This window comes from Antechinus flavipes, chromosome 1 (genome assembly GCF_016432865.1).
Source record: "Antechinus flavipes isolate AdamAnt ecotype Samford, QLD, Australia chromosome 1, AdamAnt_v2, whole genome shotgun sequence".
Classification (NCBI taxonomy): domain Eukaryota; kingdom Metazoa; phylum Chordata; class Mammalia; order Dasyuromorphia; family Dasyuridae; genus Antechinus; species Antechinus flavipes.
Genome location: NC_067398.1, coordinates 251,095,895 through 251,111,225, shown reverse-complemented (window position 1 = coordinate 251,111,225; position 15,331 = coordinate 251,095,895). Strand labels below are relative to the sequence as shown.

The 15,331-nt window shown below is 35.6% G+C and overlaps 1 protein-coding gene across 1 annotated transcript in view; it reads right to left on the bottom strand.

The window, feature by feature from the left end:
* The window catches only part of GNA12 (G protein subunit alpha 12), a 121,075-nt gene extending 106,852 nt beyond the window's left edge, over positions 1-14,223 (bottom strand). Inside the window, exon 1 of the mRNA XM_052000085.1 lies at positions 13,404-14,223. Coding sequence (XP_051856045.1) covers positions 13,404-13,721 — 318 coding nt within the window. The 5' untranslated portion in view covers positions 13,722-14,223. The remainder of the gene's footprint in view (positions 1-13,403) is intronic.
* Between the last annotated feature and the right edge of the window lie 1,108 nt (positions 14,224-15,331).

The following is a 15,331-nucleotide window of genomic DNA, read 5'->3' as shown; positions in this document are numbered from 1 at the left end:
ATTCACAACAATTCCAATAGACTTGTGATGGAAAGACCCATCAGCATCCAGAGAGAGGACTGTGGGAACTGAATGTGGATTATAACATAGTATTTTCACCTTTTTTGTTATTGTTTGCTTGTTGTTTTCTTGCTTATTTTTTCCCTTTTGATCTGATTTTTCTTGTGCAGCATGATAAACATGGAAGTAAGTTTAGAAGAATTGCACATAATTAGCCTGTATTGGATTACTTGCTATCTAAGGGAGAGGGAAAATGGGGAGGGAGGGAAAAAAAATATGGAACAAAGGTTTTGCAAGGGTGAACATTGAAAATTATCTTTGCATGTATTTTGAAAAACAAAAAAACTATTATTATAAAATGAAAAAAGAAAAATCAGACCAAAAGGGGAAAAAAAAAACACAAGAAAGAAAAAGCAAACAAAGGTGAATATATCAAAAGGCTTTGATCCACATTCAATCTCCATAGTTCTCTCTCTGGATAGAGATGGCATTTTCCATTCCAAGTCTACTGGAATTTATTATTATATGTTATATAATAATATTTATGAAAAATTTAAAAAGAATTAAGAGAAATTAAGAAAAATTAAGAGAAAGTAATTATAGAGTAGACTAGAGAGCAGAAATGAGACAGAAATGTCAACAGTCACCAGCAAGATGATTGTGGAAGTCAGTAATTAAAACAATATGAGAAGCACAAGTTATATAAACCAGGTTTTGAAGTATTCTCATTCTAATTTTATTTATATTCCCACCCTTTTCCCTTTTAAAAAAAATCAATGTTACCAAATAATATTTTCAGTTGTTTGCATTATAGCTACAACAAATCATAGTCAATATTTAAAAAAAAGTAGAAGACTAGCAAATGTAAAAATAGAATGCCTACTTTGTGTTCATTAAAACAAAGGGATAGATAATAGCTAACTCATATAGTATTTTAAAGTTAACAAAGCATTTCATATATACATGATATTATTTGATCCTCTGCACATTCCTATGAAAAAGAAACTATTATCATGCCCATTTTACACTAGAGAAAACCGACTGCAAGAGAAGTTAAGGGGCCACACAGTGTCTGAGGAAGGATCTGAACTCCAGTAATCAAAATTCTAATAAATTTGATCAAAAGTAGAATGAGAATACAGAGTTAAGGCAACTTTTAATAGTTAGGTAGTTTTTTAACATCAAGTGCCTAAATATATGGTATCTAAAAAGTCAATCATAAGTTATTAAAATTTGTTTTAAAATATATTTTTACTCCTTTATTCCAAAAGGGAACAATAATAATTTACCATATTTTCAAAAGCATGTCACGAAGTCACTCTTACAACAACAATGTTGTAAATATAACTTTAAAATTTATAAAATTATATTCCTACAACAAACCTCCTATGAATATATGGTATACATACACATACATGTGAACATAAGAAATGTTTTCGTTCTGCTTTTTTATTGTATAAATGAGGAATGTAATAGATGGACTTTGTATGTTTTTATAGTAGTATGCTATTGTGGTTTTGAGGGTTATGAAAAAACTTTAAAATGACCTTTTTAATAAAAACATTCCCTTATTTTGGGTAAAGAGAAGAAAGACAGTTCCTTAGCCAATGATTATATAGGAATATGGTTGAAAATCCAAATGTTTGATAACAGAAAGCCTCAATGTCTAACAGAGAATTGTAGAAGGAACACATGGGTTTGATCCAAGGTCCCCAAGTCTATTATGAATCTCAAAGGCTAAAAGTTGAGATCAAGTAAACTAAACTAGATGCAGAAGAACTAAGACTAAGGCTCAAAAGATTAAGTACCAGCAAACATTAAACAGGGGCAGCTATGTGGCACAGTAGTCTGGAGTCAGGAAGATTCATCTTCTTGAGTTAAAATCTGACCTCAGATACTTACTAGCTTATGTGACAATGGGTAAGTCACTTAACTCCATTTGCCTCAGTTTCCTCATCTATAAAATGATCTGGAGAAGGAAATGGCAAAGCACTCCAATGTCTCTGCCAAAAATCCCCAAACTGGGCCAAGAAGAGTCAGACATGATTGAAATAACTGAACAACAAGAACATTAAACAATCTTTCTGATGTGTGTGCATTTGTATTTCTGTAGATACACGTACATACTTTTTGCCTTATGAATACATTCTAGAAAATGTACTCTTGTGGCTTTGGAATATGTAATAATGACCACAAGGATAAGGAGAAAAAAGGAGGGAATATTAGAAGCAAACATATAATTATAGTGGTGATCCCAAAAGAAAGACAATTAAAGAATTAGGTTTAGTGAATCTTTGAACTCAAGCCAAGAAATCACAAGGACTTTGAAGATTAGGAAAACTGAGTTCTTAGAATTTGCTTTCAGAATCAGAAGTCTGGAAAATTTAGAAAAGAAAGCCTTAGGGATGAGTTGACCTAAGCAAGACATAAGGTCTAAGGCTCCAAGTCCAGGATTTTTTTTTTTTTAAATATAGCTTTTTATTGACAGAACATATGCATGGGTAATTTTTCAACACTGTCCCTTGCACTCACTTCTGTTCCAACTTTTCCCTTCCCTCCCTTCACCTCCTCCCCTAGATGGCAGGCAGTCTCATACATGTTAAACATGTATGTTTTTTTTAAAACAAGTCAAATGAGAGGCAGAAACTAAACAACTAGTCCAAGCAAAATTAATCCACACAGTAGCCACATCCAAAAATGTATTTCTCTTTCTGCATCTTGAGTGTTTTCTCTTAGGTCATCTGGAGATACAGTTGGTCAGTAAATTGATCAGAGCAATTAAATTGTTTTTCTTTATAATGTTGTTCTTGTATAAATTGTTCTCAAGGTTCTCCTCACTTCATTCTGCATCATTCTTATCCAATATTCTCTAATTATCTTTCTAATTATTTCTCTCTTTCAAGAATTGTTTTCCTTTCCTTCCACTTCATCAAAACAAATTATATCAACTATGTCCAAAAATGTATGTCATATTATGGATTTCTGTCTCCCAGCAGGAGATAGGTGGCATACTACATTTTCCATTATCTGGAACTATATAGCTTATTATTGTGTTAATCAGAAAGCTAAAAGTCTTTCCAGGTTGTTCCTCTTTATAATGTTATTGTCATCATATAAATAATTTTCTTAAGTTTGCTCATTTTACTCTTCATCAATTAGTTAATATAGGTCTTTTCAGTTTCCTCTAAAAGTGTCCATTTTATGATCTCTTAAAATGCACAATGATACTTTTTCCTTTTTTCCCCCTTTTATTCGAGTCTTCTTGTGCAAATTGACTAGTATGGAAATGTTTTACATAATTGCAAGAAGGAAAAAGAAAGCCAGTATAAAAGGATCACTGGGTAGATGGGAATAATTTAAATTAGTGTCATTTATCAAGAAGTACTTAAAAGTTACTACATGAATATCTATCCCTATCAACAAATAGGGGGAAAAAATAGTCAACACTGCACCAAACTCAAATCAGAAGATAGATCTTGAAATTTATAGAGTCTTTTCCCCAATCCCATATTTGATTTTGAATATATATGTATACACATATACATATATATTCAAAAAACTCCTAAATTAGATTTTGAAGTTCTTTCAAATAATAGTCATTCCTCACAAATACCTTAGTGATTCTGCTTTTAAGGAAACCAAAGCATAGTATTAATTCAGCATTTTAGCGATAATGGGGGACTTCAAAGTTCCTTACAATTTTCTTTAAAAGCTCAGGTCTATTGTTTAGGCCAATATTATCTTAATTTTGGCTTGAAAGCTAAAATAAATTTAGAACATGTAATGGATTCTAAATGCAATAGGAAATATCATAGTAACCAGAAAAATTTGAGGTACTTATGATGCTGATGTTCAGTGGGACAAACTTAGCTACACTGCTTCTCTAAACATTTCCAAGCCTTCCTTTTTATAAGCCAACTAGCCGTTTCTTTATTTTCTCTGCCAAGGTCAAGATGTAGGCCTAAACCAGAACAAATTCCAGATTGATTCATCCAGGTGAACCAATGTAGCACTTCCAGCTTTTCAAAGTGTATGTTACTCTACAAGTAAAAATAGTGATTATATTTTCCAGTTAACCAAAGGAAATAAGCATTATCCTAAACACAGACACAAAAGAAATATTTGAACTGACTAACCTATCAGGGAACGTAATATAAGCAATCAAAATGAGTACTATTCTCAAAATTTAATTCAATCCCAAAGTGTAAGGCTATCACAGACAAGAAAAGCAAGAATAGAGTTGGCTTTAGTTCTGACAGGTGGTTTCAGGGCCTGCCTTTTGAACATCAGCTGCTCCCTCAGTGCTGAAGGCAACTCACAGGTAGAGGGAATTTCCTAATCTGGAATTCTTTATGCTAATGAAGTCGGTCCCTCCCAAAATATTGATATCTAAAGCACTGTTCACAATTTTATGAGACATCTATCTGCAATCCCTATCTTCTATAATAAAAAAGGCAGGTATAGTACAATGGAAAAAAAAAAAAAAAACAGGCTCAAAATACAATCGAGTTCAAACTCTGATGCTGACTACATGTAATTTAACAAGTCATTTAATCTCCTTTGGTCTGAATTTTCTCATCTGAGGTGTTTGGGTTAAGCAGTCTGTGAGGTCCTTCTAGCAATGGCTTTGGCATCCTATGAAAATGACAACAATAATCAATTTTCTTCATAGTGTAATGTCCTGGGTAACTGCTTCTAAATCCAAACACCCATCCTGTTACTGGCAGCCCCTCTGGTCATTGTATAGCATTTAGGAACTGCAATTTATTACATAAATCTCTTTGCTTGCTCTGGTAAAGGAGGAAACAATTTGTGGGACTACGTCTTTCCCTAAAAATGCTGGAGCAACTGGTAAAACCTGGAACCTTGAACTCAAACCCTCCTGTCTGAAGCTGCACATTTTGAACTGCCCTATACATTAACTCCAGAGGAAGCCAGAGCTTTATGACATTCTGCTTGACGGAAGGTAAAGGATGGCGAATAGGAGGAAATAAAAGGGAGTAGGAGGTGCTACAATCCAGAAGACTGGGTCTAGGAAAAGTTATGGGGGCAAGTCATGCAGTACATAATCTATTATGTATTGTCTTATTTCTTTTATATAATTAAGTAAGTCATTCTGTTTGGCAAGTTCCATTATTCGAAGGTCAAATGACTGTTTAGTAAAATATAACTGATTTAGAGAGAAGTATGGTTTTCCAGGAAATGAAGAAGGGACCCACAGATATTCTGACAGGTAGCACAGAACAGATGAAATATTAACAAATTCGAAGTCTTAGGATGTAATTCAAATCTCAGTTCTGTCACTAATTGTGAGTCACAACCTCAATTTCCATATATATATACACACACACACACACACACATATATATATATATAAGAGTCTAGATGATCTCTCAAATTCTTTTCATTTTAAATCTGATTAGGCAAATTCAGAGTAGTCAATATTTAGGATACACCAAGATGGTCACTTATAAAGAGTAGAAACTAGAAAATACATCTTCAACTTCTAAAAGCCATAAAGAATTTGGTACTTCCAGAGAATATATGGGTGAGATAACAAGATAATTTATGATTTTCTAAAATGATTGCCTCAGATGGTGAATTTACAACATGTTTAAGTTAGGTACCATCTTTGTAATAGTTTTGGTATGAAAAAAATGGTAAAGTATCGCACTGTTCAGGTAATGCAAGTTCAATCTATTACTTATCATTAGTTTTCCCTGGTTTGAGGATCATCCTGTAATTAGGTCTACTTACAAATATAGTTTAAAAATTCCATTTAAAAAATATCTTATTCAGGTCCATACTTTCAAATATATAGAAATGGAGAAAATAATTACAATCTTTTATCAACAAGCCCCAAGTACTGCTTTATTCCAACTTAAATAAATATGACTAAAAGTCAGATATTGCTAACTCTAGATGAGTTTTGTTAAAATTATCTAAATGCAAACCTGAAAGCTGTGAAGCAAGAACAATTTATACATTTAGTTCCCCCCCGAAATGACCAGAAATTTCTTTACTGGATTTTTCAATTGATAAAAAGGATTTTTTGCATTACAAAGGTAAATGTAAATATAAAATTTGGCTATTTTAGAGAAATTTGCTGGGAAGGCAACTTACTGTTTTCCCAAATACAGAAAGAAGACACAGGAACAGATTTCTATTTCTTTGAGAAACTATATAATGGCTTTGGAACCAAAGGACCTAGGTTCAAATCCCACTTGTATCATCACTTATTTTTTGTGTGACTTTGGGCAAACAACTTCAATTCTCTGGGCCTCTGTTCATCTGTAAAATCAAGGGGGCTACACTAGCTAGCCTCTTAAATTTATGGTCCTAATGGAAAGTTTGGTGCTTATGTGACCAAAGAAAAAAAGTTGCTCACAGACTAAAAGTTCTAAAGGATCTAGAACCCTTGGCATTTTAGAAAATCATAATCTTAGGTATAAAGAGATGAATTCTATCTTTCAATGATTTTTGTAAAGCTTCTTTAGGAATTGGAAAACTGTTCAAAATGCCTTTAGCTTGCACATACTGATTCTTCCTTAATTATCTATGGTTAACTAAGAATTTTCTTTCTAAAGGGCTCTAAAAGAATTTTCAAACTGGGATAAGCTTTTTATTAGTGGTGTATAATTTATTTTTTCTATGTATTGCAAAGTAAAACTTGTTTCAATTGGAGGTCATTTTAGTCCAATAAACAAAGTAAACAAAAAGTTCTCAATAATACACACAATTGTAAAGCATTGTTACAACACAAGTAAGTTATATTCAAGCTATCTGGATAATCAGTTATTTCCAACAAGTCTGATGAACTAAAAGCTCACTTATTTCTAACATTCAAAGCTCCAAATCCTAACACTCTCTAGTTCTAAATATATTTGACTGCTAGATGTTCTTTTCCGATTTTTCTCCACTAAGATTCCAAATTAGTGCTACATCGAACCAGGTAACATCCCTACTTAAAAATTTTCGGTGGTTTCTTATTGCCTTTAGGATAAAAAACAAACTATTCAGCCCATTACTTAGTAACAACTCTTTATAATCTAGTTTCTGTTTGACTTCACAGACTTATTTGCCTTACTTCCCTTCCCACATTCTAGTTCTAAACAAACTAGCCAATACCTTATTCCCTGAATTTAACATGTCCTCTCTTGTGCCTTTGCACCTCCCTGTTTCCTAACATTCACTCACTTTTCTCTTCACCTCTTCAGACTCTCTAGCTTCTGGGAAAACTGAATAGCAGAACCTAAGTACAGACCAACATCTCATATACTATACAGAGATAAGATCAAAATAACTACATAAAGAATACTATCATAAGCTAGTCAGGGGAACACGGAATATTTGGCCTTTCAGATTTATAGATAAAGGAAGAATTTATATCCAAAAAAAAATAGAGAACATAAAATGTATAATTTTGATCATATCAAATTAAAAAGGGTTTTACACAAACAAAACCAATATATCCAGGACTAAAAGGGAAGCAGTAAAGTGGGGGAAATTTTTACAGCAAGTTTCTCAGATAAAGGCTTCATTTCTCAGATAGAGAACAATCAAATTTGTAGTATGAGTCATTCCCCAAACTGATAAATGGTCAAGAGATATGAAGCAGTTTTCAGACAAAGAAATCAAAGCTATCTAGTCACTGAAAAAAAAATGCTCTAAATCATTATCATTAGAGATATGGAAATTAAAACAATTCTGGAGTACCACCTCATACCTATTAGATTGGATAATATGACAGAAAAGTAAAATGACATGTTGGAGGGTTTGTGGAAAAAAAGGGATACCAATGCATGGCTAAAAAAGTTGTGAACAGATCCAACTATTCTGAAAAGCAATTTGGAACTATGCCCAAAGGACAATAAAACATATATAATCTTTGACCCAGCAATACCATTTCTAGGTCTGTACCACCAAAGAGATCAAAGAAAAAGGAAAAGGACCTATATGTACAAAAATATTTAAAGCAGCTCTTTTTGTGGTAGCAAAGAACTAGAAAATGAGGAGATGCCAATCAATTGAGGAATGACTCAACCTGTATTTATATTATTATGATGGAATACTATTTAACTATAAGAAATGCCAAGTAGGATGATTTCAGAAAAACCTGGGAAGACCTCTGTGAACTGATGCAAAGTGAAATGAGCAGAACAACAACAACAAAAAAAAAACCAAAGTATACAGTGACAGTCATATTATATGATCAACTGTGAATGGTTGATCTATTCTTTAGAATACAATAATCCAAGACAATTCTGAAGGATTTAAGATGAAAAATATTATCCACCTTCAAAGAAAGAATTGATGGGATCTGAATACAGATGAAGCATACTTTTAAAACTTTCTTTATTATTCTTATGTTTTGGGGCCTGGTTTGTTTTCTTTAATAGCATGCTTTAAATGGAAATTTGTCCATAACTGTACATGAATAATCTGTATCAAACTGCTTGCCTTCTCAGGAAGGAAGGAAGAGAAAGAAGGAGAAAATTAAGAACTCAAGAAACGAAGAACATTGCAAAATTTTTTTGTTTAGATGTAATGAAGAAAAAAAATCTGAAAATAAATGAATTAAAAAAAAATCTCTAGCTTCAAGGCTCACATAAGATGTAAATTGTTTAGTCAAATCTTCCCTGATCTTCCTCTTCCTCCTTCAGTCATCACTGTGGTTGCCCTCCTTACCAGTTATTAGTTTGTGGATTTTAAGCCATAGATCTAGACCTAGTCTGTCTAGTTCATTCCCTTATTTTATCACTGAGGAAACTGAAGCCCAAAGTGATAATATGATTTTCTGGGTTCTAGGGATATAAATATAAAGAATGAAACAATCCATACTCAATGGGACACACTGGAAAGAGAATGAAACACATAAAGAATATTTTTTAAAAACCCACAAATACATTAAATACAAAATACTTAAATACAGGGCAGTTGGAGAGTGAGGAAAATAATCAGGAAAGGCTTCAGGTAGAAAGCAGTCCTGGAGTATTGACTTAAAGATATAATATATAGCAAGCACTACAAAATTTCTTAACACTAGACTAATATATACAGTTTTCTTTATATTTAAATAGATTTCAAATTCGTTTATAAGGACAACTATTCCCTAATAGTTAAGTGGTCAAATGATTAGTTTATTTTCAAAAGAAGAAATTCAAGCTATCAATAATCATATGAAAGCATGCTCTAACTCAGTAATAAGAAAAGAAATATAATCTAAAACAACTGAAATTCCACCTCATACACACCAGATTGACAAAGAGGAGATACCACAAATGTCACAATTGTTGGCATAACTATTAGAGGAAAGATACATTAATGTACTATTGGCCTTGTAGACCTGTAGACTAATCCAATCATTCTTGAACTCAATTTGAAATGGTATTCAAAAAGTCACTTAACTCTGTGTGTGTGTGTGTGTGTGTGTGTGTGCCCTTAATGGGCATATAGTCCTTAGAGGTCAGAAATGATTGATTAATGCAAAAAATATTTAAAGCACTTTTTCTTGCAACAAAGAACTGAAAACAAAATGGATGTGTAACAAAATATAATTGTGTTAAAAGAAATGATGAATATGAAACATTTACAGAGAGACTTGAGAAGACTTATATAAACAAAATAAGCAGGACTAAGAACAATTTACAAGATGACAATGATGTAAAACAACAACAACAAACAACTCTGAAAGACTTTAAATAGTGACTAGTCATAGATTCAGAAGACTGATGGTAAAACAAGCATACTTTCTCCCAGCTAGCAGAGAGATGATGGCCCAGGGATAAAGGAGACATTTTCAGGAATTACATTTCTGTTACAAGGGAGCTAAATTAAATTAGTGGGTAGAGATAGAGATGGGGAAAAAAAGTCTATCAAAAATACTATTTTTTAAAATTTGAAACAAATTCAGAAGAGCACTTAAAAAGGGCAATTTTGTCATTACCTTGTTAAATTTAATATATAATTTAAAAATAAATTACATAACCAGTGTTCATAGTTTCATATGAAATCTTTTTAGCTTTTCTCTGTAAAATGAAATGGGCAGTGTTTGTTGATGATACCATAATGAAAAGGAAATCCAAATTTTTAAAGAAAAAAAAAAAGTCCTGAGATTTAACAAATATTGAAGAAGCAAACTACCAAAATCTATGTAATGGTATTGACTTTGCTTGCTTTGATAGTACCTTTTCATTTTTTTCTTTTCTTTTCTTATGGGCAGTAACTTAGTTGTTTAAGTCTTGAAGAGTTAAATTATTGTGGATATAACTACATCAGTTTCTGATTTTCAAAGATCTGGTAATGGTGCAGAACACTAATTCATAATCACCCTAATTGTAGTCTGAATAAAGTATAACTATAGACTTTTTACTTAAAAGACACAGATTAAAATGGTCCAATTAGCTTCCTTTTCAATATGCTTAAAATAAGCAGATGGACCTATTTCACATTTTTTGACCAAAATTTTTTTCTGGGCTATGTCTGAATAAAAGCCAGTGAAAACTGTTAGTTGAAACCTTGTATTGTGTGTATTAATTGTTGCCTTTTATCCCAAAGCTGTTGCAACCTGCTGTGTTACAGATGCTTTTTTTGAAAATGCAGTTATAAAAACAGCTCAGAAATTAAAGAAAATTTGATTTTAAAAAAGTCTTGTCAATTGTATAAGATCAATTCATTTACTTTTAGACTTTATGTTCCTTAAATAAGTTATTCTTCAAAAGGAGAGGATTTTGCTGATGATAGCATAAAAAGAAAACAAGGAGACACTCAGGTCATGTTTACATAAGATTCACATAATCAAACTATTTAGTATAGTAAGGGGGAAAAAGTCAAATTAGTTTTTCCTTTAAAATAACTGGGTAATTTAGTCATAGCAACTCTAACAAGTATTCGCAAACACTAATATTATTCTGAGTAATTGCAAAACTCACTGTTTAAAGCTTTAAAAAAAATCTTTTCCTCAGCAATGAGACATGTCTTAAGTATTGTGTTCTAAACTCAAAGTAGAATTTAAAGCCATTTTTCTCTTGTTAGCTAAAGTTTAATTTAAGATGGAACTACAATTACCTACAAGTTGAGAAGGAAAGAACTGTTGTGGTAAATAGGGAATTCATTTTTGCTAAAAAAAAAAAAAAAAAAATAAAAACAAATAAAAAAACTAAAGTAACAAAAGTAAAAGTTAATGTTTTGTATGCATTAGTAAAAGTTAAGACTAGATTGTCTAAAACTCATTTAAATAATATCTGTAATTTTTAAGAGGGCTAACTTTATTTTTAAAAGTCACATTTGTGATATTTAACACTGCCAATGGTCTCCAGAGTTTAAAGAAACTGGAAGATGATAAATTCTATCAACCTAAATCAAATGCCAGGATCTTGTTTTTTTTTTTTTTTTTTTTTTGTCAGAAAAGTATAATTTATATTGAGTATGACTGGTACATGGCAAACAACAATTTTGTCCAGAAAAAAATCAAAATTATTTTTCCTAGAAATAAATGGTAGTTTTCCAAATACACACTAAATCCTTTATGAATTAGAAACAAAAATATTTAAATACTTTGTGAGAATTCTAAACTTTTAGTGTTCTGGAAAAAAGTGGAAAAGGGATATTTGCCAATTTTTCCTCTTTATTTTTTTCTATCCATTTCTAAATTTTTCTAATAAGTCTAGAAAGGAAAACAACATGTTCTAGTGAAAAAAAAATCACTGAACTAGTGAGGAGATGTGTTCTAGACAGGGCTGTACCACTCAGTCTTCCTAGACCTCAGTTTCCTATTTGTGAAATGAGAAGATTAAACTAAATGATCTCTAAAGTCATCTCCAGTTCTAAAATTTTAAATGCAAGATAAAATCCATAGCCTCCAGGACACCAATCTAGTTCCTTAGTATAAGCTAATTTCGCAATGTTTCTAGGTCCTCAGGTCTAGGTTCTCATTCCCTTCCTCCTACTACCACAATGAGCAAAAAGACAATTTTAAGGCCTGAAAATTGTTCTTTTGACCACTTAAAAACCAGGAGAGAAAAAGTGACCCAGTGATCATACCTAAGTAGAGAAAGGAAGTCAATTCTGTATCCACTCAATAACTTCCCTAAAATTCTCTGTGACCCTTTTCTAATATGGACTAAAACAGATTTGAGACTTTTTTCCCCCTTTGCACACTCTAGAAAAGAACAGGAACAACTTCCTCATCAGCTTTGATTGAAGACTCTAAAGGGTGGAGTGGGAAAACCACAGACATCATAACAGCAACTTTCTAAAGTAAGCAGCCAACATGCAGTGGTTTGCTACCCTAAGTTCCCAATGAGGTTTTTCCTTTAGATGACCAGTAATGATCTCACCAGCCCCTAAGATCAACATACCAGATGTCCATAGAATGGTCAAATCTACCATCCACACTATAGTATCGCCAAATTATCAAGATTGTGAAGAAAAAGACTTTTTGGTGATAGAAATCAAGTTTCCTTATAGACCCCAAACAAAAACCACCACAGAAACTTTCAATTCCATTTCTATTGACTTCAATAAGTAGTTATTAAGTGCCTACTTAGATGTTAGACTGCACACTCAGAAACAAATAAAACGATAAAAATGAAACATAAATGATACTTATTATGACATTTTAAAGTTTGTAATACACCTCACTCATTATTTCATTTGATCCTTAAAACAACTAAATCAAAGATATTACTATCCCTACTTCACAAATCGGGAGAGTGGAGCTTAGAAAGGTAAAAAATGATTTGCCCATAGTCACAGAATTTAAAACTTACTTCTGGAATTCCCCAGCTGTTGTTTTTAAACAGTGTCAGAAGCCATCTTCGGACCCCATGTCTTTCTGACCCTTAGCTAAGTCCAGCACTCCATCTGTTACATCACGGAGGTCTCCTGCTTTAAGAAGAGGCTTGAAGGTGGTTCAATGGAAAGAACAATTTAAGAAGGCCTGAGTTCAAATACAGCTTCAGAGCACTTAGCTTTATGACCCTGAAATACTTAAACTCTCTTCCTCAGTTGTAAAATGGAACTCCTTAGGATACCCACCAGCACTGTGGTGAGGATGCTTCATTTGATCCCTCTGTAGTCTGCCAGGAAGGAAATATTTCACTAGAGAATCAGGTAAGACTTTCCCATTCAACAATCATCTATTGAGCATCTATGGTTAGACTTGGGCCCAACCAAAGACTCTAGAAGAACAAAGTCCCTATCATAACATCACTTTTTACTCGCATCTGGAAGACGGTCAGCCATTTGGCTATCAGAAGTCCTCTCCTCACCTGCATCAGGTAGGATCTGCAAGCGAGGTAGCCAGATCCCGCTCTTTCCAAATGTGAGGGGAAAGAAGACGACGCTCTAGTTTCGTTCTCCTCCGCCCCCCACATATCCCCCACGCCGGGAGTCCACCTCACCTTAAGGATGTTCTCGAAGATAGTGTCCCGGAATTCAAGCAGCGCCTTCTGGTCGAACTCTCGGCCGTGGATGATGCGCATCTGCTTCAGGAAGGTTGACTTGCCGCTTTCGCCGGCCCCCAGCAGCAAGATCTTCACCAGGCGACGCACCGCCCGCCGCTCTCGGGCCAGCAGCGCGTCAATCTCCCGGCTCCGCCGCCGGGCCTCCCGCTCCGAGTCCCGGCTGCCGCTGCTGCTCCCGCCGCCGCCCCGGCGCTCCCGCCCGCTGGCCTCGGCAGGCAGTAGGCAGCGGCTGAGGGTCCTCACTACCCCGGACATGGCCCTGCCGGCCGCGGAGAGGACCGACTGAGCGAAGTGAGGACGACGGGGGCGGGGGCGGGGGCGGGAGGCGGCGGCCGCCCCTTCACGGCCCCCCCACGGTCGTCTGCATCCGCCGCCGCCGCCGCCGCTGCGCTGAGTCCGGATCCCAAAGGCGCCCAGCCCCCTCCTTCCCCGGCTAGGAGCCGGGGGCCATCGGAGTAGCCCCAGACCGCCCTCCGGGGGCGGCGGCCCCGCGGCCGAGGGGGAGGGGAGCGCAGCTCCTCCGGCCCGGGGCGGAGGCGGCAGAGGGGCGCGGCCGCTAGCGGGGAGCTGCCGAGGCGACCCCCAGATAAGCTGAGAAAGGGGACCGACGGGAGCGCAACCGAGCTGCTGGCGGTCTCCAAATCCTAGCGGACGGAGACTCGGACTAGAGTCCCCAAGTCAGTGACCAGAGCCCCAGGCTGTCGTCGCCACCGCCCGCTCCTAACCCCACACTGGCTCCCAGCAAGCCGCTCCGACCCCCCGCTGAGGGTAAGGGGTGGAGGGGGGAGGGATGGAGGAGTACAGAGAGGGGCGTGTGTTGTCCTCGCCTCGGCCCAAGGGATTGGGCAAGCTATTGTCAATCTACTGTAAGACGTTCTTCGATTGGTGTATTCTTCCAGAAGGCTGCAAAGCCCCACATGGGCGGAGTCATGGGGGAGGGGCGGTGGATTGGAGGCGGAGTTCAAGACGTAGTTCTCAGGCTCTAGGCTTCTCATTGGGCTTCTCTGCAGAGATTCTTTCTTTCAGAATGAAAGGGAGGCGGAGACTTGGGGGGACGGAACGGCCACCCACTGTTGGGGGCTACTATTGCTCAACAAGAAAGTCAATCGTCTTGGCTTGCCTTCGGATTGGATCTTTATCTTTGGATGGGCGTGGCACTAGGAATGCCAGGTGTACCGAACACAGTTCCAGTTTTTTGGATACTCGCCTAGTCTAAGGGGCTACAATCATGGAGAAGAACCGCAGAACTTTTGACATCAAGGGGACTGATGTTATATTATAAAATTGAAGGAAATTGCTTTGAAAGATGGGGAAATCCATTCCTCTGTAATTACAAAAAAGCTTCAGCTAAAATCATCTTTCTTGAGGACCACTAGGTACAGGGAAGAAGAGAATGCCACACATTTTAAAGCCGTCACTAACGAAAAGCTCTATGTGTCAAGTTAAAAAAATAATTTGGCGAAAAAGAGCAATGCGCAAATTTAGAAATTACCCTTTGCACTTAAAGCAAAAACAAAAAAATACATACATATACATACATATATATATATATAAAATTTACTCAGCACATTCTCGCTTAATTATCGACCACAAATAATAAATTAGCCTATTTGTTTTTCAAAAGAACATTTTAATTTAAAAATTAGTTTGCATTTATATGGCTGAGAGCTAAAGCCTTTCTTCACAAAAATCCACTGAGGTTTGTTGTGTGATGGGGGTCCATTTTATGGAATGAGAAAACTAAGGTGTCCTCATCGTCACATGGCCGGTAAAATGCCAGAGATAGAAGGGTAATCTAGGTTTTTGATTCGCTTGCTAACCTTTACACTGCATTTAACAAGAGTGAAACTTGTTAAACCCCTTGG